The sequence below is a fragment of the Camelina sativa genome, chromosome 10 (genome assembly GCF_000633955.1).
Source record: "Camelina sativa cultivar DH55 chromosome 10, Cs, whole genome shotgun sequence".
Taxonomy (NCBI): Eukaryota; Viridiplantae; Streptophyta; class Magnoliopsida; order Brassicales; family Brassicaceae; genus Camelina; species Camelina sativa.
Genome location: NC_025694.1, coordinates 19,268,364 through 19,294,477, shown reverse-complemented (window position 1 = coordinate 19,294,477; position 26,114 = coordinate 19,268,364). Strand labels below are relative to the sequence as shown.

The 26,114-nt window shown below is 37.6% G+C and overlaps 6 protein-coding genes across 6 annotated transcripts; 3 read left to right on the top strand and 3 right to left on the bottom strand.

Moving 5' to 3' along the window:
* On the bottom strand, positions 1,003-4,053 carry LOC104719336 (helicase sen1-like). Its single transcript, XM_010437247.2, has 6 exons — positions 3,934-4,053; positions 3,305-3,826; positions 2,612-3,214; positions 1,985-2,539; positions 1,568-1,880; positions 1,003-1,484 (listed from the first exon to the last, which is right to left on the bottom strand). Exons 1-6 carry the CDS (start codon positions 4,051-4,053, stop codon positions 1,003-1,005), a joined length of 2,595 nt encoding a protein of 864 aa, XP_010435549.2.
* On the bottom strand, positions 6,496-11,152 carry LOC104720511. Its single transcript, XM_019230770.1, has 7 exons — positions 10,594-11,152; positions 10,135-10,440; positions 9,197-9,459; positions 7,855-8,934; positions 7,731-7,776; positions 7,401-7,677; positions 6,496-7,339 (listed from the first exon to the last, which is right to left on the bottom strand). The coding sequence occupies exons 1-7, from the start codon at positions 11,150-11,152 to the stop codon at positions 6,496-6,498; spliced, it is 3,375 nt and encodes a 1,124-aa protein (XP_019086315.1).
* Positions 14,633-15,092, bottom strand: LOC109126977. The gene is made up of 2 exons (XM_019230998.1): positions 14,803-15,092; positions 14,633-14,719 (listed from the first exon to the last, which is right to left on the bottom strand). Exons 1-2 carry the CDS (start codon positions 15,009-15,011, stop codon positions 14,650-14,652), a joined length of 279 nt encoding a protein of 92 aa, XP_019086543.1. The 5' UTR covers positions 15,012-15,092; the 3' UTR covers positions 14,633-14,649.
* LOC104720510 (cation/H(+) antiporter 24) lies at positions 16,544-19,222 on the top strand. Its single transcript, XM_010438401.1, has 2 exons — positions 16,544-16,843; positions 16,940-19,222. The coding sequence occupies exons 1-2, from the start codon at positions 16,544-16,546 to the stop codon at positions 19,220-19,222; spliced, it is 2,583 nt and encodes an 860-aa protein (XP_010436703.1).
* LOC104719334 (SWR1 complex subunit 6-like) lies at positions 19,504-20,449 on the top strand. Its single transcript, XM_010437244.2, has 4 exons — positions 19,504-19,674; positions 19,758-19,863; positions 19,945-20,051; positions 20,133-20,449. The coding sequence occupies exons 1-4, from the start codon at positions 19,576-19,578 to the stop codon at positions 20,334-20,336; spliced, it is 516 nt and encodes a 171-aa protein (XP_010435546.1). The 5' UTR covers positions 19,504-19,575; the 3' UTR covers positions 20,337-20,449.
* On the top strand, positions 20,534-25,472 carry LOC104719335 (helicase sen1). Its single transcript, XM_010437245.2, has 6 exons — positions 20,534-21,098; positions 21,196-21,282; positions 22,333-22,451; positions 22,538-23,050; positions 23,244-24,663; positions 24,742-25,472. Exons 3-6 carry the CDS (start codon positions 22,362-22,364, stop codon positions 25,179-25,181), a joined length of 2,463 nt encoding a protein of 820 aa, XP_010435547.1. The 5' UTR covers positions 20,534-21,098; positions 21,196-21,282; positions 22,333-22,361; the 3' UTR covers positions 25,182-25,472.

Below are 26,114 nucleotides of genomic sequence, written 5' to 3'. Positions count from 1 at the left end.
AAAGGGAAGACAAGCAAAAAAATTTTAAGAGGATTTGTGCAGACGAAGAAGACTATCAGTTTTGTCTACTCATATGGAAGAAGAAGGTGAAAAGTCCAAACAGACTTTGGAAATGAACTCAAATTTAAACATGTTTCCAAGAAATTATTTATTAATGCATGACACTTTGCATTCGTAGAGTGTAGAAAGAGTAAAGATTTATTAAACTGATAGGAAATTTAAATCATTACTTTACTTCTTTTTCCTTTTCGAGAGAAATTAATTCAATTGTGATGTTGATTTTATAGAACATAGCATTCATGGTTAAACTTAATGAATTACTTGATATATCGTCAAGAGAGCTGTAGAAAGGACCTAACTCAAGCAAGTCTGAGATAGTAACAGTCCTTAATCAACCCGTTTCTATCAAGTGGTGAATTCGAATTTCGAATAGTACAATGTTAAAATGTTAGGACCTGGTACGGTTCAGCTAGTATAAGAGAGTGTTATAACGTGGCTTGAGAGAAGCTCATCAGCAAAAACAACAAGCTAGGTTGTCTTTTGTAGATCAAGCTAATGTTTTATTAACCAGAGGTTTCTAATTCCTATATTTGGGGGGTTGAAAAGTAAACACAATCTATATTTTAAGAAGAAGATAGAGCTGATATATTCTTCCATTTGAGATGCCCACAACACATGTATACTAGGGAAGTTTTTTATATCCTAGCTAGTGTACGGTATGAATTTTTATCTCGAGTCTGATCTTGTATTTAAGAGGATATTTTGTCTAGCTAGTCCTCTTAGTAAATTGTCATATAGAAAGAATTTGCTGTTTTCTGCTTTGATGACTTTGAAGATGGAAGAAGAACAAGTCCAAATGGTTCAAAACGACCACGGTTTTTAAACGACAAAAGAAGAACAAGTCGAGTTTTAATATGTGGTGAACTGAAAACCATAAACACCAAAGAACAACATAAATCCGATGCAACGTTTTAATAGGAAAAACAAAACATAGAAAAACATCTACCAAGCATTTCTTCTCCCAAGACCATTCCTGATGGAAAGAGATCCAAAACTCGAAGACACATCCTCAAGCAAAGCATCATTCATGGCATCGCTTAGGCTCTTCTCATCAGCAGCATCGAAGAAGCAGCCACGTGTTCTCGACTCACTTATCAGTTTAGCCCAAATGGAACCACTCAGAGACAAAGTTTTCTCGTTACCAACCACCCACAAACAGTGCCTTGCACGAGTTAGTGCCACGTTAGCTCTTTGACGGTTGTTGAGAAATCCCACTTTTCCATTACCGTTACTTCGGACGGTAGAGATGATGATAACATCTTCTTCACCACCTTGAAACCCATCTACGGACCGAACATTCAAACTGAATAGCTGACCTGATAAGGAACTGTACTTATTTTTGGTTCTGTCTTGAATTGCTCTGACTTGTCCTTTGTAAGGTGAAACCACTCCAACACTCATCTTCATTCTCCTTTCACTTGATACTATTTAAAAACTTAAGCACATTAATAAAAATAAAAAAGAATACTGAAAAACATATTAATATCGGTAAAAATAAAAATTATACCGTTGTAAAGCTCAGATATGATTTCAGAAATCACAGCAACTTCAACCATGTTTTTAGGACTATGTCCATCACCAAACTCTTCTTCTCCACGTCCAACATTGATAAAAGAGAAAGAACCAAACATGTTTTCTTGAAGAAACCTCTTTTGATAAATGATTTCTTGAACATTCGCAGCATCTTTGATTCTTCCATCATAGAACTCTCTGTTGGGAAACCGACTTATGGAAGGATGCATTCGGTATTGGACATCGAGCAAGTGTTTGCTGTGACCAAGCAAAACCAATCTCTCGAACAAGCTTCTTCCAAATTTCGCCTTTTCACATATCTTCCAACATCAATTAATTTGTGATTAGAAAAAACCATAGTATAAATATAGTTTGAAAATTGAAAGACAATTTATTTAAGATAATAGAGTACCTCGTTGTGAACCATTGCAGGCAACTGAAGCTCATCTCCTATTAAAACAGCATGACGAAGTCCAAAAAGTTGCAAAGCAGCAACTGATTCACATTCTTTAAGCTGAGCCGCCTCATCGACCACAAGAAGGTCGATCGGTCCTGTCCTTATCGGATTCATATCTGCAGCACCTGAGGCTGTGCAGAAAATTATGCTTGCATTCTGTAGACAAAAGTTTTTTGTATCTTTGTTTTCCAGCATATCCGTAACCTCAAAACGTTCAGGAAGTAAACGTAGAGCCTGGAGGCAATCAGAACTGATGAGTCTGTTGAAGCAATCAAATCTGAAACTTCCCTTCTTGAAATCATCTCTAGTAGAGTTCTCATTCAAGAAATATCTGACGCGCTTAAGAGCTAGACGAGCTGCGACCATATTATTCACTTGTCCAGATGAAATGAAAGACTTGGGAAGATGCGTGTACAAATCAACCATATCTTTCTCCAATTCGTCACTGAGGCCATCAAAAGTCTTCTTAACAAACTCCCCAAATGTAAGAATCTTTATGGCTTTCGGCTTCTGTTTAGCAGCTTCCTTTGTTTCTTCAACATCTTGTTTCTTATGGTTAGCTCCTTCTTTATTTTTTTCAGCATCTTCCTTCTTCTTCTTCTTTTTCATTTCTTCTTCTTTTATTCTTTCAGCTTCGACCAGTAGAAGGACATACTGCTCGTACTTGGCCTCCGTATTCTCAAGAAGTTTTATCAGTGAATCTAACCTCTTCTTCCAACCCGAATATGGGGAAAAAAGGTTACCAAGTTTACCAACGCGCTCATCAAGAAACACATCAAGAAGAACATCCTTTTCTTTAATCCCCATTCTGTCGCGGTTCCCAGATAGAACAATGTCCCCCAGCCCGTAAGTAGGGTGTTCTGATGAACAAGTTTCCTTAAATAAGGACATGAGCCTCGACACTACTTCTACAATAGCTGTGTTTGTAGGAGCACACACAACTGTTTTGCACTTTAGCTTGAGAAGGCAAAAGAGCAGAGTTGCCACCGTCTTTGTTTTGCCAGTACCAGGAGGTCCCCAAATCAGCTTCACAGTGTGCTCGTGATAGAAGTTCCTTTTCTCAAGGCAACTCAAGATTGCAGCTTCTTGGGACGAGTTCAATTTCGCAGAACGGATTATATCCAAAACATGGTCAGAAGACTCAGAATCATCAAAACCATTCGCACAAACACACTGCTTAGTTGCCTGCAACGCAAGCAAAACCATAAACCACTCAATGGAAGAATAAAAATATACGCTACAAAGAGAAAACTTATCATGATATATTACACGTACCAGAGTACTTTCCTGAAGAACACTCTTGACAAGAGTTAAATTGGCAGCTTCGTTATGCAAAGCGTTCCAAATTCGAGTGTTTGTTGTTAAATTCATGAGGAAAACTCCAAAATGAAGTGAAGTTTCCCTGAACATACGGTTCATTTCAAGATCTGATATCGATCTAGATGAATGAACAGTGATAAGAAGATCACCATCATAGGATACGTAAGCGAGAAGTAAAGGATTCAATTCATCGATCCGTCTTGGCCTTTCCTTTGTCAGAGCAATAAGATCTCCACCTTTAGGCTGATACTTCGCACCAATACTCAATGCATTAGTTATTTTTATATCATAGAACAAATTGTTTGATGAGCTTCCACTTGAAGTTTTTCTCTCCATAGAAGTTATTTCAAAGACAGGAGCTTTGGATAAAGATTTGAAGCTGGAAAACAACTCGGTCCGTGTTTCCTCAAGTAGATGAGGAACGAAACACTGAAGGTATTCATCAACAGATCTGAACGTGTTTGGTATTGTCTTCATCTGTGACAAAATATACCAGCGGTGAGGAATACAACATAGAGATATACCGTAGTTCAAAGCTATATACAGAAGAAAGGGTGAATAGAGATTAAAAAACAAAAAAAAACCTTGTTCTTGTGGAGATCTCTGTTGAGAATATTTTTGATAGACCAAGAGAACACTCTATTGGCCAGACTTGTTTTCTCGTTCTCGTCCATGACCCTTCGTCTTTCAAGAAGATTGTCCATCAAAGCAACTGCTATAACTAACCTGAGTTACGTTGCAACACGTAACGTGTCTTAGGAGGCAAGAAGAATAGAAATGACAAATAGAGAGTATTTTTTTTATTTTTTTTATTTTTGTAGATAGAGAACTTGAAAAATAAACAGAGACGAAGAAGATAAATCTGGAGTGAACTCATACTATCAGTTTGGTCTACTTAAAAAGGAAGACGAAGGCGAAAGGTCTACTTTCGAAATTTCAACATTTTCCGAGAAATATGTAATGATCAATGAACCGATGAAGTGAAGTGTCATTATTATATTTAAATCATTATTTTTTTTATTTGTTTCTTTCGTTTACGAGAAATTAATTAAATAGTTGATTTTCCAAATGGCATGGGGAAGAAGAAAGGTCGGGACTTTTATAACAAAGCATTGACGGTAGTGTCTACCCGTAACCCGCTTCTAGTCTTAATAACCAAAAAGTAATAAAGGGATATGCCAAAATAAAAATAAAAGAGCACACAGTACTACTAAACAAAAAATTAAATTTATTTATAAGGAACTTATGTCCAGAACCAACTTAAATAGCCTAATCTAATATGCATATTCTTTATCTTTCCCACAATGTGATTCATCCCCTGTCGTGGAGTGTAGATGCAGACTTTTAGTTCTTTGATCTTCCACAACAAGAATTTATATCACCAATAAGCCATCAAATTTTTCAACTCTTTGCATTGTTGATTCTCTCAGATGATTTCTTATTACCATTTCACTCCCCTTGAGAAGAATTCTCTCTCATGTCTTATGAATCAGTGTATAACACTCACTCCCCTTCGACATATCTCCAAATGTTGTTGTCTCATCACTTCTGATTCTTATCTTTCTAAAAAGCCTGCACCTCTCTAACTTTTTTTTTGCATTTTTCTCACAAATTATGCTCAAGAAACTAACCACAACAAAACTTTTATGCTTAAGAATCAAATGTTATAAAGACTGAAAAATATAAAAGATGTATATAATAATGCAATGAGATGAATGAACAGGATATAAAATTATAGAAAAAATGAGATACAAACTTTGTGATGTGATCGCTATTAGCTACGAAGATAATTGGGCAAATAGAGCCAGTTGGGACTTTAAACATGAACTCATATATGACTGTTCCAATATGTAAAACAAATTGATGTTATGATGTGTCCAAGTAACTAAAGTTCTACCTTGAGGTGCAAGCTTTTCGGAGCTCCTAGCCAACCCATCAGATAAATCTTCAAGGCTTAATCTTTGTAACTCTATTTTATTTTTTACTAGGTAAAATCCCACGCGTTACGTGGGTTAGATTGGTTGTAGTAATATTATTTTGTGGATTATATTTTGCTGTATTGTATGTCGTATGATTGTTTATGTTATTATTTTTTCCCCCTGATTTGAAACTAGTTTTGGTTGATTTTCCTGAAAACATGGACCTTTGTTAACCCAGTTCACGGTGGCAACCGCTACGTCTGGGGAGAGACTCACCTCTCAACATCCACTATAATATGCCGGAAAAAGCCTCCGGTGTGGTTTACATTGTAATGATTTTCCTACGAAATAGAAATCATGTAATAAACCTTTACGTAACAGTTTTGGTGTGCCTTGACTTCAAGTAATGGCTGAGGATAATGTAGTAATGTATCCTCCATGTAGTAGTATATCTAGTAGGAGTGTATCCTCAGGAGGAAAACAATACATTGGTACATGTACAAAGTATATAAAGTGAAGTGTCAATATGGGGATATGAGAGTTAAATATGGATTTAAATATGAAGTTAAGTATGACTAGAAAATAATTTTAGGATAAGGATACTTTGGGTGTGCCCCATGTGAAGGATACTTTCTGTGGAGTAATTTTCCCATGCCTTTGATGATCTTCATCTTCATTTGTCTTCCATTGCTTGACATCGTTCCCTATGTTGTTGCTTTGGTCCTCTTTTTAGTTGACAATCTGGGAGAGCTATGTGTTTCATATTTATTGAATTTAAATTTGGTTTTTGGTTATTTTCAGTATAAATACATTATTGTTAGGAATGATACCTCTATTTATTTGTGATGCCTGTTGTCTCTTGATGGTGTGTGTTGTTCAAAGCTAATGTGTATTTTTATCTCCCCCGCCTCTGTTGTCCGTCGAAGCTTCCGAAACAAAATAATAGAGTCTCTATTAAAACAAAGAGTGAAGAGAAGGATTTCATACCAGATGGACAATGTCGTTGGTTTGTAGCTGGGCTCTCTCGTTTTATTTCTTATCTTTAGTCTTCGTGAAGCCTCTTTCTAAAATTACTGTTGGACGGAGCTGCGGATGAACTACGCATTTCTGCAATTATTTCATACGAACTAAGCATGATTTAGCTCGTTTTTTGGTTAAAAAGAGGGAAAGAAGCAGAAGTGTGAAATGCCAACATAGCTTACTTTGTGATTGAGAGGATACCTACTGTCACCTATATGTGGTTGCGTTGTTGAATACTTCTTTGTATACAATGTTTTTAATTGTATGTGTTGCCTCCTCCTCCATGTTAAGGACCTTCAATCCTCCTTCTGATGTTACTCGTGATAGCGTCACATACAATTGTCCATGACTGAAAATGGGTTTTGGTAAATATATGCCAACTTGTTCCAAACTTTGGCCTTGACTTTTATTAATAGTCATTGCGTAGCTCAAACGTAGAGGGAATTGTCGTCTTTTTAATTTGAATGGCCACTTCTGATCAGGTGGAGATAGTATTATCCTTGGGATGACCACCTTGTTACCAACTGTTGTACCAGTTAAGATCTCTGCTTCAATTACTCTAGTTCCCAATCGTGTCACTATTAGCCTGGTTCCATTGCAAATTCCTTCTTTCTGATTCAGATTCCGTATAAGCATAACTGGAGACCCTATTTTTAGTTTCAAACAATGATCTCGCAAACCTGATATTTTGAGGGAGTTCAAAAATTCTGCAGGGTATAGCAGTTCATCTGAGTCGTTTGAATCCCCATCCATCTCTATACTGTTTGCACTCAAATATTCCTTTGCGTCACCTGGGATTTTGTCTTGGAGAAACATATTCAGTTCGTGAGCAGTGTCATTCTTTGGAGTTAGAATCGCCCTCTTTGTAATGTATTCTCGGTCTAGATACGAAGTCTTGAAATCCGGATATACATCAGTCGCTAATTGTGCAATCTGTTTCTCGCCGTTTTGTAGGAGTAGTTTTCCATTAATTTTGATGTCGTCAACCTCATCGTAGCTATCTCTATTTTTTTTTTTTTGGCGCTGTTCTGTCCTCAACTTGAAGTATCCACTGAGCAAATTTAATCTCATCCACTTTAAACGCATATTCAGGGTTAGGCTATAGAACTTACATGAATCCCACATATATGATCTGTTTATTGTTGCTAAGACCGTGTCTTGACGACTGCCTCCTGATATAACGGGTAAGATTTGTCTGAAATCGCCACCAAGTAATACCGTCTTCCCCCCCCCTCCCCCCAAAGAGTTTGTGCATTGCTTTGGGATCATCTTCCGCAAGAAGATCCCGCAATGATCTGTCAACCGCCTCAAATGCAAAACGATGAGTCATTGGTGCCTCATCCCAAATGATCAAATCTGTTTTCCTTAACAGTTCAGCAAGCATCGATCCTTTTTTGATTTCACACATAGAATGCTCATGCATGGTTATTGGGATTTTGAACCTTGAGTTGGTTGTGCGCCCTCCTGGGAGAAGCAAAGCTGCAATGCCTGAAAATGCAACGGGCAATACAACCTTTTCCATTGCTCTTAGCTTTGTTATTAATGTTGTGTATAAGTACGTCTTACCAGTCCCCCTGGTCCATTAAGGAAGAAGAATCTTCCGTCTCCATTTTCAATGGAGTCCATCACTGCATGGAAGACCAATCTCTGTTCGTCATTCAAACTCACAAATAAACGATCATGCTCTGTTTGTTGTTCGTCTTTGTCGTAACCTTTCTCTTCCATAAGATATGAATTATTCAGCTCTTTCATCAGCTCTTTGTCTGGCATAGGCATGTCTGGGAAATCTGACAGTGTTTTGTCGTGTTGCTGCAGGATTTTCTCAATCTCTAGCAATGTGTAGTTCTTTAGCTGCTCCTCTGTGAGGTGGAGTTTGGTGAGTTTCAGTTTTTGTCGTTGCGTGTGCTCAATATCCTCTGCCATATACAGCCAAGAGTGGTTCCACAAATTCAATGGGCTGCTAACATAACTATAGATTAAGAGTGTGACAAAGAGACTACGCAACTGGCATGGGAAACCCCACTGACGAGTTTCCTCTAATGCTTCTACCCATCCTTTGTCTCCATCAAGCATACCCCTGGCCAAACACGCACCTTTGAAGTCATCGTAAATGATTCCATCGACAGTTAATATATCGTCATAACTTGTTGGTCCTGTGACCGCGCCTAGAAGCAGTCTCAAGTAGTACAGCTCACCTACTGTTGGATGGATGTTGACAATCCTGCCGATGGTGTGACCTTGCTTTCTTCTTGTCCACGTTTTTGGGGTTGTATTCCACACATACCATAGTGGGAATTGAGCATATGTTAATGTACGTGCGAAAGGGTCTGTTTCGTTCATCTTCATCCACTCTGTGAACATGGTTATGTCAATACCAGGCCGTGAGATTACGCTGTCAAGACTTTGGTCTGCACTATATGTAACAGGTTGTTGGTCCCGTAAATGCAAAGTAAGGCGTTGTACGACTGGTTTGCTATAATGAATGTCGAAGGCAAAGATGCGCCACATAGCCTCACATGCTGATAGATAACAGCATTCTTGATACTTTCTTATCTCGTCTATGTCTTCGATATTTTGGTTGCTGCAACCAGCTTCTCCAGTAGTTCCTTTTTTCCTTCCTACAACAATGGTCGCCTTGTCAACTCCCTGGGTTACATATTTGAACAAATACTTTATTGCCTCTGTTTTGCAACACCACTCCACATTGATATGCGCCTTGTACTTTTTAAGCAATGGAAGATTGTGTGGGACAACAAATCGGTTATCTAAGTGTGTACCCCCTTTAGTAATTTAGTTCGTTGAATTACACCGTCGTCGGTAGGTCACAAAACCTTTGTCATCGAACTCTGTTTTATGTGTGTATGGTTTTGCGAATCCTCTCGTGCATAAGCCATTCTCAGTTGCATGCCAAATTTGGATTATCTTTGCCACATGGACCATGCGTCATAAACTGCTCGACCAATTGATAACCTTCAGGATCATTGTTCTCATCTGGGATCTCAGCGGAGATTATTTTGTCTATGTCTGTGTTGGTGGGATTCCTCATATCATCTCTCAGCCACACCAAGATATGCGCATGAGGCAAGCCCCGCTTTTGGAACTCGATGGTGTATACAACTGCAATATGAATTTTAGGAGCATTAGTATTATTATTTCGAACTGGTTTTTGCCCTGTTAAAACATCGTCAAAAGATTGTGTAAACTGCTAGTTGTCTAACTGATTACTTGAGGAATAAAATAAGTAGAATAGTATAACTTTGTTTAATCCATTACTGTAAAGCCTCTAGAAAACATCTATTGGAGGAAATGCAGAGATATTTTATTTGAATTAGTAATGTGTATTTTATTTGAAAGTGTTTTTGAAAGATTGGATGTTAGAAGTATATGAAACTGTGGGAAATTACATTTACACTAACGAGTTAACCAAATCTTAAAACCGTGGTTACCTATATGCAAAAATATTACTGGTTTTTGATCATTTTAAATTTGAAGTAATATTATTGAATAATGTATTCAAAATATTTGGTCAATTAGGTCCTTCATATTAAAAATTAATATGTAAACTAATAATAATAATAATATTACAGATATATATATATATATATTTGTCTTTAAAAAAATTTCCTACAAAATATAAGTGGTGACTCTCTTACTGAGAAAGAGTTGGTATTTGTTTATCCTTATAATTATATTAGTATCAGGTTTGTGTTTCGTTTTATGTTTCTGAGTTTTCTCGTGTAGTTTTAGTCGACAACCCAAATATGTACACCACTACATCGAGAGAAATTGAGGGTTATTTTTCCAGAACTTGTTTAATTGCTATTAATTTTAAAGATAGCTTCTTACTTGATTTGGCCTCGCCGAAGAAATCCCCATCCCAAAGATCAGCCACCAGAGCTTCTAACTTCATCTTAAAAACAAGAGATTCAAGATCTGGTCGGTCATTGGGCATAAAATTACCGCAACATTGCAGATGCTCTTTGATTTCTTCCCAATTCGGGTTTGCCGTCATGGTGATGAATAAGTCGGGATTCCCAAATGTTCTACAAATTGCCATCGCGTCTTGGTAATTTTGTGCCATATATCTTGGGCCTCCAGTGAAAGATGAAGGTAGTATTATTCTGCATCCCACTTTAATGGCATCACTATCCCCTATGTCAATAGCATCACATATGTTGTGGTAAACATCAGCCCTTAAGGTTTTCTAGTTTCGTCTGTACTAGCCCATCCTTTCTTGTTCTATTGCAATATATGCGTCAACGGTGTATTGATGGAGAAGACGTCCAGATCTGATGAGAGTGGTACCTTGTAATAATCTTGTTTGTATTTGATAAGCGTAGAACTCTAGCATGGTGACAAATTCCCTTTTGATAGCCTTCCTATGTGTTCTAGATGCATATGGTATATCTGGATGGTAACCATCTTCGCCGTATGGGAACAACAAAGGGTATTGTAGAGCCATGTAAAGTGGATGTAACTCGGTTATTCTTTGAAGGTCATCTGATTGGAGATGGACGATGACATCTCTACCCCCTGTTGTGGAAGATAGATCACCTACAATTAGTCCAGCTATTTCATCGGAGGTTGGCAAATCATATTGCTTCCCACGGTGCCTTTGGGCCACCAATCTTATAGACAACTCCGTAGGTTTGTGAAGCTCGTAACGATCTCTGGCGGCTCTATATATTTTAGTGAGCGCACTTGTGCTGTCAAGCATCTCCATCAATCCAGAAACGGTTTCCTCGTCAAGGGAAGTCGATGATTCCGTTCTGGTGACCGACTTTACTCTGTTCTTCACTTCATTGGCCGTGTCAAAAATATACATCTGAGAATACTTTGGTTCATCGCCTGCTGCAGGTAGCATAGATCCAAGACGGTGGCAGTTTTGGCCATGAACTCTATGTGTATGGACCCGGTTTATTGTTTACGGAGTCGTCAAACTTTGGCTCCCGTAGAGGTATATGCAAACGCTGAGTTAGCCACTCTTATATTCTGGCGGAAATTGGCAGATGTTTTAAGCAGTCTATCTAGGAAATCTGGAGTCTCCTTCACCTTTGGTAAAGACACACGTCCACCATGACAACAAAGGGCGAAGGTTAATTTTCTTTTGTCTTTAGTTTTCGTTGTGCTTTCAGCATGCCACATAAGTGCACCGCAGTGTGGACATTCAACCAAATCGAATGAGGGTGGTAGGCGACGACGCCTTTTAGCTGGTGATGCATGTGTAAGAATATTTAGTTATTTATTTAAAGAATTGGTAAGACTCTGGATTGTTAAATTAAGCTTACATTTTCTCTGGCCATTAGTGATTGCAGGTTTGGGCGCCTGACGTTTCCTGCCTGTTAGCTTGCTACCCTCTGCTGGTTTTTTGCGAGGTTTGAGTGACCGTTGTTTTGAGCCTGATGACTGGCCTAACTCTATTTAGGAGATAAGAACGTGAGGACAAAGCATTGTCAATATGATGCTATTTAACCGAGGTATATGTTAAGGATTACCATATGTTGTTTTCCCACAAGATGATCTCAAATTATCCACATCTTTAATTTTTATGATGTCTGCATTTGTTAGACAAATGGGTTTGCGAATTTAGGTGACGGCTAGATTAGTTAAGCATTGTTTAAGCGAAGTTGATCATTGTTTGAAAGAAGCTTACTTGTAGGGTCTGGTGGAGTTTTGACTGATTTCTGTCTCCGCTTTGGTATCTTACCTAATTCATTCATAGATCAGATATGAAGCTAAGTACTTAAGTGGGAACCATGGAAACATTTTAAAAGCTAAATATGAAGCATACGATTAGTATTTGATTTGGAAGAATTAGTGGTTATTGGTTGTAGTCTCCCCTTTTTATTTTTTTCTGGGCAATGATAATTCTCCTTCTTTTTCGTGCTCTCTTAGCATCCATGAGTGAGACTGACGGAGTGTCTGATTTAATCTGTTTCCCCACCCCTTCCAACTATGATGTTTTTAAGTTTGTCTTTTTATTTTTAGTGTTTTTTTGGTCTCTAAATTTTAAACTTCAAAGGAACTTAGAATTGTAAGATTTTTAGGACAAGGAAATGAGGAAGTAAGTATGATGTAATAGCTGTAAATTTAAATATAGGTGCTGACCCAAAGGTTAATAATGTAACGTATGAGGAAATCATGGTTCCTGAGCATTTTTTTTTTTTGATTACTGATTCAAATTTTGAATCTGCTTACTTGTGGTCGTATGGTTATTAGTAGAGGGGTTTTGAATATTTTAATGACTTTGCCAGTGTATAATTTTTATCAACTAATAAGCGGTCGTTTCTGCGTCTGTTCACTTTTTTTTTCTATAACCTGTTTATTTTACACTTCCAATAGTGTTTTCCTTCTCTGTTGTTTGTCATGTGTTTGGTTTTAATTCTAGATTTTGTAACTCTTTAATTGTTGTCTTGCTTCAGATGCCATTTTGTACAATATATTTTAAATTGATAGTCTATAACTGAGTTCGGTTATTGGTGTTGCCATAATGTATATATAACAAAATATATTATTTTATAGTGCTTTTGTTTTTTGGAGTAATAAAGTGGTATTATTCATGATTTATTATTAAAAAAAGAAATGTAGTAAAGATTAAAGTAATTGTCTTCTACAAATTACAAATTGGGCATGTTGTGATGCAACGTAACCAATTTGCAATACAGTCATGGTGGAATTTGTGATTGCATAGTAGAGTGTTTATGGTACTTTCTCCCTTAAGATCTTCCAGACATATTGAGCATTCCCCCTCTTCTTCTTCTCTCACTTGGGTCTGGGTAGTTTCTAGCTCACCTATTAGCACTTCCACATCTAGCCTTGTTGCTGCATTTGGGTTGTTATCTTCGATCTCGAGGTAAACTTCTATTTGTTGTGTACTTCCCTCTCCAAGTAATACAATTGTTGAGTGTATAAAATCTGTCAAAATATTGGTTAAACTACCTGATGTTGCTGCATCAATATCATGGAATGTGAGGTAGAAGTTGGTGATCTCTTTGAAGTGATTATTAGTGGGATGTAGGATTTGCTCGTGTGTGAACGGGATGATATAGGTGATGTCATTTTCTCCTCGATGTGGCCTTGAGAGTTTGAGATGGAGGTTGTTTCGAGGATTTGTTTGAGTAGGAATTAGAGCAGAGTACATTGCATATAGTATATATTCCATTGGTTCAGTGATTGATATAGTGTGTAAATGTTTTTCTTTTTTTGTATGTGTTGTAAATGGTTTCTATGCTTGGGCTGATGGTTTTTATACTCCTACATACTGCATGTCTCTCATGTTGGTGGTCTGATTTGGTATTTATTTGGGCTTTAATATTGGTATTCAATTCCTTGTTGCCGTTGTGTGTATTTCTCGACCCTTTGGTTTCTTTGTAACAGAATAGTACTTAAATGCCATTATTGTGTAGGTTTAATTGTTGACCTGATTCTTGTCATTAGTGTGTTGTTTGTACAACAGTTTTGCTTCCACCAACGTCTATATTTGGTGTGTTTAAGGGTACTGTTTGAAGAGGTAATCGTTTTTTGAAAATACGAAGTGTCATACTTCGTAATTGTTGACTAAAAGATATTCTTTGAATTTTTAAAACGAGTATTAAATGTATGGGGATGTATTTTAATTGAATAAATAGTGTAAGGCCTCTATATATTTCCTCCAATTTTGGTTTCATTTAAATTTGACCTAAAGGTTTTGACGACTCATATGGCTGATGTTTCTGAGCTTAAACTAACTTTTCAGGTTCCACAGGTGAAGTTATGTTTCTTTGATGGTGATGACAATGGTGATAACGATGGTGATGCATCTATGTTCACAGCTTGGTTAAATTTGAATAGGGTCAACCCAGATGCGAGTACGCTCACATATGAGGAGATTCCAAATCGTTTTACTTGGAACAGGAAAGAGAAGCGATTTATTTCTAGGAGAAGAGGTACTCAAAAAGGGAGGCTTGGACATGTTCCTAGAAATAGAGGGGAGCTGCATTTCTTGAGAATCCTTCTAGGTGTAGTGAGAGGACCTACATGTGGTCAAATAGCAATATTACGAACATTCTTTCTGGATAATAATATTGAGTAAATCTGGCATCTAATCTATGAACATATCTATTTCTTTAGGTCTATTTTTTTTTAAAAAAAATTGAGTTTACTTAGCATGTTCCATAGCAAATGCGAAAAATAATTTCATAAATGAATCAATATTATGATACGAAAATGAAAAAACAAAATATATATATATATATATATATACACATAATTGTGATAATTTATGTATTTTTAAAATAGATAATTTTTATTTTATCAATATTTTTATTAGATTTTCAAAATAAACTTAAAACTTCAAAAATGTTAGAGACAATCACAAATTTTCTATGAAAAATTATTTCTATCAGTATCTCCTTCTGTGCGAACTTCTTCGGATGTTGTCCCATGTGAAACTCTATACATGGATATATATCATGAAAATTAGAACAATACGTATAACTTATATATAACTGTAGAAATGTGTGGAGAAAATAATACCGTGAGTAACTATGGGGAGGGTTTGGGCCACCGCATTTGACTTTGCAACGTAAGAAGCAATTACCGTCGTGTTCGTTACAAGGCTTTGAACACTTGCGATAACAGTTAATCCAATCTTTTTTCCAATCATTTATAGTCCCGTTTGCTTCTACTGCCACCACAACAATCACCACCATCATTATAAGTACTATTGCACTCCATTTTGCCATCTCTGATCGTCTTAGAATCCTGCAAAAGTAAACTTTGTTTTGAAAAATAAAATAAGATCTAATGACTCTTCTATTATGTTTAAGAAATCAACCTCTATTTATAATACAATTTGTTTTAATTTTGAGTAGATTCGCTTACTTAATTAGTGTTTGCAGTACTTTAAATTGGTTTAGTCTATTAATTTCCCTCATATTTATGTCCAAGATTTTGTATGTTTTTGCAGAATTAAATTTTATAAATATGAACAGATGTATATTGTTGTAAATGTGGATCCAACCCTTCGTTTTTTTTGGGGGGCAATATATGGATCTATCCCTTGAAGAGTAAATCAAATCTCATGCCAATAAGAAAAAGTACACCAAACTTTAGAGGACATTAATTGATGAATTTCATATGCTTAGTTTTTATTTGTTGGTTAAAAACATTAATAAATTTTTACACTTTGTGAAATGAAAACACTTTGTTTAATTAACCCTTTTCACTAGGGGTGGGCAAAAAAACCGAAAACCGAAAAACCGAAATAAATGGTTTGGTTTGGTTATGGTTAAATCTAAAAATCCGTTTGGTTTTCATTTTAATTAACCATTTGGTTTAGGTTTGGTCCGGTTAAAAACCGTAAAACCGAATAGTTTTTTTGGTTTTTTATAAAAATTTAGGATAATTAGATATAATTACTAATCAATAATATTTTTTCATTATTGAGCTTTAATTATTGATCTCCTATTAATCTATAAAATTACAAAACCTTAACCTAAGTCTCTATTCCCTAACCTATATATATTCATAATTACTTTTATGTTTAGTTTTAGTTATGTATCAACTATTTATTTTTTAAAAGCATGAAATAACCGTTAAAAACCAGAACCAAACCGAAACCGAACCAAACTGTGATACATATGGTTTTTATATGATTTCATTTCTGATGAAACCGAAAAAACCGTAAACCGAAAAAACCGTAAACCGAAAAAATCGAACCGTAACCAAACTGAATTACATATGGTTTCTTTATGGTTCCATTTTTATAAAACCAAAAAAACTGTAAACCAAAAAAACCGAACCAAAACCAAACCGAAAAACCGAACGCCCACCCCTACTTTTCACTTTTATTTTCTTTTTACTTTATAATGATATATTGAATAGTAACCTATATTAACAAAACTAAAAAGAAGAAAAAGAGATGAAAGTATAATTGGTTCTAGCCTTCTAGGATATGTTAAAAGAAAACAAATCCCAGTGGTTCACTTTCGTTGGCTACTTTAATTGTGATAAAAATAGATCGTGACATAGATACCACGAAACATAAGTATTTTATTTCATTAGGAGGGAAAAAAAAACAAATACAGAGAAAAAAAATAAATAAAAATAATGATGAAAAAATTGAAGAGTAAGCGAAAACTAAAAATTGTTCCCGAAATGACGCACGTCCACATCTGTTGAAAAAAAGATACATCAGTCATGGATCTATTGTCTTTCTCTCTATCGATGATATTATCGTTTACGTGAAAAATCTTGATATGAAAGATTAGTTTGCATGGTTAGGCATTTCCCCATCAATGACGTCCAGAGTGTCCTGCCTGCCCATTTTGGGTTCTGGCCGGGTAACTCAACCACTCCCGGAGAAGTCACCAGTCGTGTTTTCTCCCCCAAACTTCCGGTGGTTTGCCGGAAACTTCATAGTAAGCAGCCGTTTGGAATGTTCAAAGGCGAAAATGGCATGAACTACGCATTTTCGACCTTTTTGATTGAAGCAATCATCATCATTTTCTTCATCAAATTCGTTAGCTTCCTCCTTCGACCTTTTCGTCAACCTCGTATAGTCAGTGAGATCATTGTTCGTCACCCATATCTCTTATATTTGCATTTTTTTTATAGTTGAGAAAATCCATTTTGGAGCTAATATTAAAAAAATGGTTTTATGTGTTTGAAGGGTGGAATGATGATAGGACCGTCCTTGTTTGGAGGAAGCAGAAATTTCAATTACTATCTATTCCCACCGATCGCAAACTACATATGCGCAAACATAGGACTATTGGGATTCTTTTACTTCCTCTTCCTCACGGCCGCCAAGACAGACGTCACATCCATTGGGAAGGCACCAAGAAAGCACAAGTACATTGCTGCCATCGGCATTGTCGTGCCCATTATCTGCGTGGGAGCCGCGGGGATGGCCCTGCGAGACCAAATGGATGAAAGCTTGAAGAAGCCTTCGTCCATTGGAGGGATCGTTTTCGCCTTGGCTTTCACCTCTTTCCCTGTTATTTACACCGTTTTGAGAGACATGAACCTTCTCAACTCCGAGGTGGGCAAGTTTGCCATGTCGGTGGCTCTCCTTGGAGACATGGCAGGGGTTTACGTGATTGTTTTTTTTGAAGCCATGACGCATGCTGACGTTGGAGGAGCTTATTCTGTAGTCTGGTTTCTAATATCGGTGATTATCTTCGCCACTTTTATGCTTCTGGTTGTAAGACGAGCCTTTGATTGGATTATCTCCCAAACGCCTGAAGGAACACTTGTGAACCAAAACTACATCGTTATGATTCTCATGGGTGTCCTTGTCTCTTGTTTCCTCACTGACATGTTCGGTCTTGCTATAGCCGTGGGACCAATTTGGCTAGGGTTGCTTGTCCCTCATGGTCCACCGTTGAGTTCGACGTTGTCTGTTCGGAGCGAGACCTTTATCTATGAGTTTTTGATGCCTTTCTCTTTTGCTTTGGTGGGACAAGGCACTAATGTCCACTTCATTAGAGATGAGATATGGCCTGACCAGCTCGCTCCTCTCGTCTACATGACCGTTGTCGCCTTCATAACCAAGTTTCTCTCTACCGCTGCCACTGCTCTCTTCTTCAAAGTCCCTGCTAGGGACAGTATCACGCTTGGTTTGATGATGAATTTGAGAGGCCAGATGGATATCTTGGTCTACTTGCATTGGATCGATAAACGTATTGTGGGCTTTCCCGGTTTCACTATCATGGTTTTGCATGCGGTTGTTGTTACGGCTGTAATGACGCCACTCATCAGCTTTCTCTACGATCCCAATCGGCCTTACAGAAGCAGCAAACACCGCACCATCCAGCATACTCCTCACAACACCGAGATGGGACTCGTTCTTGCAGTGTCCGACCATGAAACCTTGTCCGGCTTGATCACCTTCCTCGACTTCGCCTATCCCACTAAAAATAGTCCCTTGTCTATATTGGCAGTCCAGCTGGTGGAACTAACAGGGAGAGCCACGCCGTTATTTATTGACCACGAGCGGGGAAAGGAGGAGGAAGAAGAATACGAGGAGGAAGAGGAAGAGAAAGAGCGTACGCAAAGTGGAAGAGTAGACCAAGTGCAGAGCGCCTTTAAGTTATACCAAGAGAAAAGAGATGAGTGCGTGACGCTACGTGCCTACACCGCTCATGCTCCAAAGCGTCTCATGTACCAAGACATTTGCGAGCTGGCCTTGGCCAAGAAAACCGCTTTCATTCTCTTACCTTATCAAAAAGAGCGTCTTGAAGACGCAGCCCCTACGGAGCTACGTGACTCCGGCATGTTATCCGTAAACGTAGACGTTTTATCACACACACCATGCTCAGTCTGTATCTATTACGACAAGGGACGGCTTAAAAACGCCGTGGTTCGGTTATCCATGGACCTACAACACTCAACAAACTCAAGCCGTTTTAAGCAAGAAACGTACCGTTTCGTGGTTCTGTTTTTAGGAGGAGCTGATAACAGAGAAGCTCTACATCTTGCGGATAGAATGTCGACGAACCCGGACGTAACCTTGACGGTGATCCGATTTTTGTCGTACAACCACGAAGGAGAGGACGAGAGAGAGAAGAAGCTAGACGATGGGGTAGTGACATGGTTTTGGGTCAAGAACGAAAGCAACGAGAGGGTCAGTTACAAGGAGGTTGTAGTCAAGAACGGTGCTGAGACAGTGGCTGCGATCCAGGCAATGAACGTTAACGACTACGATCTATGGATAACCGGGAGAAGAGAAGGGATCAACCCAAAGATTCTAGAAGGGTTAGACACATGGAGTGAAGACCACCAGCTTGGAGTCATTGGAGACACCGTGGCTGGGAGCGTCTTTGCCTCAGAAGGGTCAGTTTTGGTGGTGCAGCAACAAGTGAGGAACCAAAAAGGTGGTGATGGTTTCTTGAACGGCAAGTTTGATTACAAGAGTTTAGTTTCTCCTTGGTCTCATCATCACTCTCATTAATTAGGTTATTAATTTTTTTGAGGGTTCTTTGTGAATCCAAAACCAATTAATTAGGTTTCTTTAAATTACATTAAATCTGTGTTGTATTGTACTGTATATTCTTGTATCATTGAGATTGTTTTGTTTTTGTAGTTGTAAACTTGTATAATACGACCTAATAATAAAAATTCCAGTATAGAGAAGCAGGCTTTGCACTTTTATTTCGGGCTTTGGAATTTGTTAAAACATAAGGCCCAATGGGCCGATCTGACTATTTTCTAAGAAAATATAACCTAAAAAGAGAGACACCGCCGAATACAACTCTACCGCCGCTGCGCTTCCATCGTCGCCGGAGAACTGATAATTTTTCCGAAATGGAGGAAGAGACGACGAATCGTCGAGTGTCAAATCGGACTCGTAAGGTTGCTACGAAGATGGCGGCAGCTCTTACAAGCAATGACAATCGAACTCAGGTGAGATAAAATCACTTTTTTTTTTTGTTTGGGTTTAGGGAAAAAAAAATTGAATCGTCTTTGAAAAGTGGTTGATTGTGTAGGCTGCTATAGCTCGGCTAGAGGCTTTAGAGAACGACAATGGTGCTATTGAAGTGGTAGATGTGAACGATGATGAAGAAGCTTCTCTTGATGAAGACGATGATCTTGGTTAGTAGTTTCACATCTGAAGATATCTCTCTGTGTGAATCTGTAGTTAGTAGTTTAATCTTTGTTTTGTTGGGTTGGTAGGTTACGTACAGAAGAAGCAACACAAAGGATCAAAGCGTAAAACTCGACAAGCTAAAGCTTTAGAAGCTCGTAGAGCTCCTAAATCTTTCCTTGAGCTCTTGCAGGAGGTAACTAAACTAATCACTTTTTTGTTGTTAGTTTTGTAGTTAAGTCATTAGAGTTGTGGTTCTAAGAATCATCTGTTTTAGGCAAATTTGGAATCTTTACCGGCGCATGTGCCGAATTACTTGAAAGCAGCCGTTGGACCTCCGAGCTCGTCTTCTCGTCGCCATTTCTGCTCGGTTTGTGGTTATATTGCTGGATACAATTGTTGTTTATGTGGGATGAGGTTTTGTTCCATTCGTTGCCAAAACATTCACAAGGATACTCGTTGTCAGAAATTTGTTGCATAGGAAAGAGTAAAGATCAATGTAACATATGTTTCGAAATGTATTTGAAACGTCGATCAATCAATATCCTTGTTCTCTCTTAAAGTGGAAATAGCAAAGAGAAGCAGCGTTCTTTCTCTAAAGTGTTGATATGATAAAATATCAAACATGGGACAATTGCTGCTTGAGTGTTTCCGGTAGCTTTCCCTTAGATTTACAGTTCTGAAGAAAATCATGTAGGGCTCTGTTGCACCATGACTGTTTTACGTGCTGTATCCACGATTTCATTGCCTCAATAATGTGATTTCTAACCTCCGATTTCTTCGCTGGATGCAATGAAACTCTCTAGAACCTGTGCCGGTCCTCCTGTTTCGTCTTCATTTTTCTTTAGAGTTGACAGAAACAAGACTTTGTGGAGCAAAGAAGGGTTGCATTGGAGAAATGCTTGCGCAGGCTATGTTCACACTCTGCTCTCAAGAACAATGATGAGTTGAAAGTGTTTCTTCAGGTGCAAGGGAATTTGCCGCTACCAATGAGCACTGATGTGGCCTCTAGGATGTTGGATATTGTGGCTGTTTGGTGACAGCGGAGCCTCCGCCGGTCTAGTGCATGAGGTGATTCAACCTGCAAGAGGAGGTAGGGATTCAAGGAGCTGAGGCAGTCAGTTTTTTTAATGACTGGGATGAATCAAAACCACCCGTTGTTGAAGAAGATGAAGAATTTTTGGAAAAGAAGGAGAAGATGCATAATCTTGAGCTTTAAATTATCAATGCCTCAACGGGTAAGGTAACATTTCATTCTTGTTAGTTGAAATATGCATCATTCTGTCAGTATGTAGTATCCCGCTTGGAACAAACCTTCTGTGGATTCTTTTTGTTGGCAGAATCCCTTGTGAAGGCACATCAAGACATGGGGGAAACCATGGGTGAACTGGGATTAGCATTATTATGCAGCACATTACCATTAGAAGGTAAACCCCTTCCTTATTGCCCTACCAAAATTTGTCCGCGTAGAATGAGTGAAGAATGATAAGGAGATTGTTAAGGTTGAGCACAAAAGTATGTGATTCCATTCTTATTTCAATAGTGTAGAAGAAACCAGCCAATACGATAGAGAGAAGACAAACACATAAAAGAGGAGTGAATGATGTCCATTTTTTGGCATATAACGAAATTACCAATTCCATGTTTGGCACATGATCACATTTCGTAATAATGTGTGCTAAAAAGTGAAAATAATGTGGAGAATTTGAGATGCTTAATCATACACGTATTGGTATTCCATCACAAATTATCTTTCAAATGCATATACAAGCAATAATACAAAGAAAATGTAAACAGTGAAAACAAATTAAAACGAAAGCAAAAAGTACATATATCAAGTTATAGTAAAACTTTAATAAACAATTACACACTAAAATTCTATGATATAAACCTCTAACATTTTTTTTTTTTTAAGTTCTTACATTTGAAAACAAAGATATAAATCTTAGTAGCAAAAAAAAAAATATATAGGATAAAACAAATGTAATCCCCTAATTCTTATTATTTTTTTATTTTTTAAAAGAATAAGAAAATTAAACAGAAACGGATAGGAAAGTGGGAGAAGAGGATGGCAAAAAAAAAAAATGTATCTCTAGCAAACGAAGTGGTATTTCGTTTTCTGTTTCACATTTTTATTTTTTTAAATTGAAAAAGTGCCGTTTTATGTAAATTAGTGAAACAAGAAAAAATAAAAACTCTTCAAATTCTAGCTTAGACCTTTCGACTTCTTCTTCCTTATATAGACCGAGTAAAATAGTACAATGATTCTCCACACTTGTCGTTGTGGTCTCTCTTTACATTTGTTGATTCTCTATTACATCACTCTTCTTGCAACTTCACTTCCTACCTATCACTCTATCTACTTGCCTTGTAAGACGAATCACATCTTTAAAGAGCTATTAACATCACTTGGCTTTTCACTCTTTTTGTTTTTATATACCAATCTTTGGCTTGTTCTTTGTCATATAATATCGCAGGAAAGTAAGTAAGTAAACGTGGAACGATCATGGAAAGAAAGGAGAAAACAAGTCTACTTGATAGGATCTTTTCTTGGTCTATCAAAGATATTCTAAACAAAGATCTCCACAAGCAAAAGGTTTAATTATCTTTTAATAAGCCTTCCTTTGTTGACATGTTTTGATACTCATACCTATAATAATCAATGGTCTATTCTTGTAACAGGTAAAGACTATACCAGACAAGTTTAGTTCCGTTCATGAGTACTTTAAGTGTTTTGTTCCTCATCTACTTGAGGAAACACGAACCGAGTTGTTCTCAAGCTTCAAATCGTTGTCGAAAGCTCCTCTGTTTGAAATAAGTTCCTTGTTGGAGACAAGGAAAAAGGAATCAAGTAGAAGTTCATTAAACAAGTTGTTCTATGACATAACAATTAAGGATGCAGTGAGCAATAGTGGAAAGTATCAGCCAAAATGTGGAGATCTTATTGCTCTGACAAAGGAAAGGCCTAGACGAATCGATGACTTGAATCCTTTACTTCTTGCCTCTATTTCTGTTGATAATTATCCAAATATCTCTGTCATTTTGTCAAGATTAATATCCCCTGATGAGAAAAGTTCACTCGGTTTCGGTGTTTCTCTCATGAATCCAACTACAAACAATCGTATATGGAATGCTTTGCACCATGAAGCTCCCAACTTTGATATCATCCAGAGTGTTCTTCAGCCAACTTCTTTGGTATGTATATACGTAATGGTCTTAATTCTTTTGATGTGGATTCATATCAAAATTATACAAATTTTTCCTCTTTAAATTTTAGTTCTGTTCCTCCAATTTAATTACTTAATTAAGATGATGGATCCACTATAAAGATTTCTTTTTGTCTTTTGTCTTCTGTCTTTTGAGTAAGTGTAGATTTCTTGTATTTCAGGGTATGGAGCAAACTGTTTCTTCTAGAACGTGGGGACAAAATGTTTTGGATATAATCTGTTCAGCGAAATTGAACTCTTCACAAGAGGCTGCAATATTGAGCTGCCTTGAGACAAATCACAAGAAGAGTGTGAATCTAATATGGGGACCTCCTGGTACAGGTAAAACAAAGACGGTTGCTACTCTTCTCCTTGTACTTCTCAATCTAAGGTGGAAAACAGTTGTGTGTGCTCCAACAAACACAGCTATTGTAGAAGTAACATCGAGGCTATTGGCTTTATCGAAGAAATCTTCAGAACACGCAACATATGGGTTGGGGAATATTGTTTTAGCTGGAAGCCACAAAAGATTGGGTATTAATAATAATGATCATCTCCGCATAGTCTTTCTTGATCATCGCATCAGTAAACTTCGTAAACTGTTTTCACCATCTTTTGGGTGGAAGCAGCGTTTGAAGTCAATCATTGGTTTTCTTGAGAACACGGAATCTAAGTACGACAAATATGTCCGTACATTAAAGGATGTTGGAGGGAAGAAGAAAAAAGCTGAAGAGATGAAGAAGAAGAATCAACAAGTTGTAAACATTCCAACATTTGTAGAGTTTGTAAAGAAGAACTTCAATGGACTAAGTGAAAAGATGGAGACAAATATGGTTGATTTGTACACACATATTCCCAATTCTTTCATTTCATCTGAAGATGTGGAGAAAATGATCGCAGCCCGTCAAGCTCTTCAGCGTGTCAGGTATCTCTTGCAGGAGAATTCTTTGAGAGTTGAATCTAAGAAAGGTAGTTTCAAAAGACTTATCCGTGTTGATTGCTGCCTTCAGGCTCTACTTTTGCTTCCCAAAAGTTTTGATAAGTTTCCAAATATTCTGAAGAGCGACGATATAAGGAACTTTTGTCTGCAAAAAGCAGACATAATCATCTGTACAGCATCAGGTGCTGCAGAAATGAATGCAGAAAAGACAGGAAATGTAAAATTTGCTGTAATTGACGAGGCGGCTCAGCTTAAAGAGTGTGACTCAGTTGCTGCACTGCAACTTCAGGGACTGCGCCACGCCATTCTAATAGGAGATGAGTTTCAGTTGCCTGCAATGGTTCACAGTAATGAATGCGAAAAGGCGAAGTTCGGAAGAAGCTTGTTCGAGAGGTTGGTTTTACTCGGTCACAACAAGCATTTGCTTGATATTCAATACCGAATGCATCCTTCTATTAGTCGTTTCCCCAATAAGGAGTTCTATGGTGGGAGAATTAAAGATGCTTCCATTGTTCAAGAAAGCATTCTTCAAGGAAACATGTTTGGTTCATTCTCTTTTATCAATGTTGGACGTGGAAAAGAAGAGTCAGGTGATGGACATAGTCCCAAAAACATGACTGAAGTTGCTGTGATTTCTGAAATTATATCCAGTCTTTTCAAAGGTATATAATCTTTATTGCTTTTGAAGTATTTATTAATCTCGCATTCTTTTTAATTAGTTTTGCTTAATTCTGAAACAGTTTCAAGTGAAAGAAAGATAAAGATGAGTGTTGGATTAATTACACCTTATAAAGGACAAGTCAGAGCAATCCAGGAGAGAATCAGAGATAAGTACAGTTCCTTATCAGGTGAGCTTTTCACTTTGAATGTTCGGTCGGTAGATGGGTTTCAAGGTGGTGAAGAAGATGTTATCATCATCTCCACCGTTAGAAGTAACAGTAACGGGAAGATTGGATTTCTCAGTAACCGTCAAAGAGCCAACGTGGCACTGACTCGAGCAAGGCACTGTTTATGGGTGATCGGAAATGAGACAACACTGGCTCGGAGTGGTTCGATTTGGGCAAAACTGAGAAGGGACTCGAAGAGGCGCAAATGCTTCTATGATGCTATAGATGATAAAGGGTTGAGAGGTGCCATGAATGATGCTTTGCTCTGGACCAAAAAGAAAGGGAGAAGATGAATTCTATGTCATTCTTTAGTGAAGTCCTCTGTTTGCATTCATTACAAGAAATGTGGTTAGTTTAGGAGATCTTTCAGGTAAAGTTGGAGTTGCAGCTTGTCTTTCTGAACCTTCATCTTTGAAGATATGAATGTGATATTACTAGATCCAGTGTTTGGCTTCCATTATGTTTGAGAAAGCATCATTGCAATTTGTGAAACGAATCACCTTTTTGGTTGAATCTAAGTTTTTTCAGACATCCTTCTTGCCTTTTTTGTTCAATGTTAATCCATTTATGGCATCAAGAATGAATGTCTCACATTTGTAAAAGCTTGGTAACATTTGTGATCAATGATATATTGTTCTTCACTTTTAACCCTCTAGATAACACTGACAAATCCACTTGTGTAAACCCCTAGTTTGTTTTATAAGACCATCTCCACTGGTAGTTACTCTCATGATTCTCTTGCAATTGGGCCCCAAAATGTGAATTTAAAAACTATATTTCGGTCCATTTAGCTGAGTATCGATTCTTTGGAAAGCATTTGGAGCAACCTATGAGAAACGATACGTGGCTTAATGGGATTGGATGATACATAAATATAAAAGCTATTTTTTTTTTTATTTCCCCATTTTCTTCTTCCTTTGTTTTCCGACAATCTCTCTCTCTTCTCTGTCGAGACAAACGGCGACTCAAAGGCGATTACTATGGAAACCAAATAATCAGTGGATTCACCTTAAACCATCAGATTTTTCCAGATAAAACTGAAGGGTTTTTGGTTGAGGAAGGCGATGGCCACTCGAATCGGCTTAAACCGGAAGATTTGACGCTTCGGTGACGATCAACCTCCTTCTGCGACAACGGCGGCGGCTTAGTCTTCTGATAGTGTAAAGCAGACGGCGAGATCGACTGAGAGACGAATCGAACAGAGAAGGTTTGTCTTCTCATCTCTT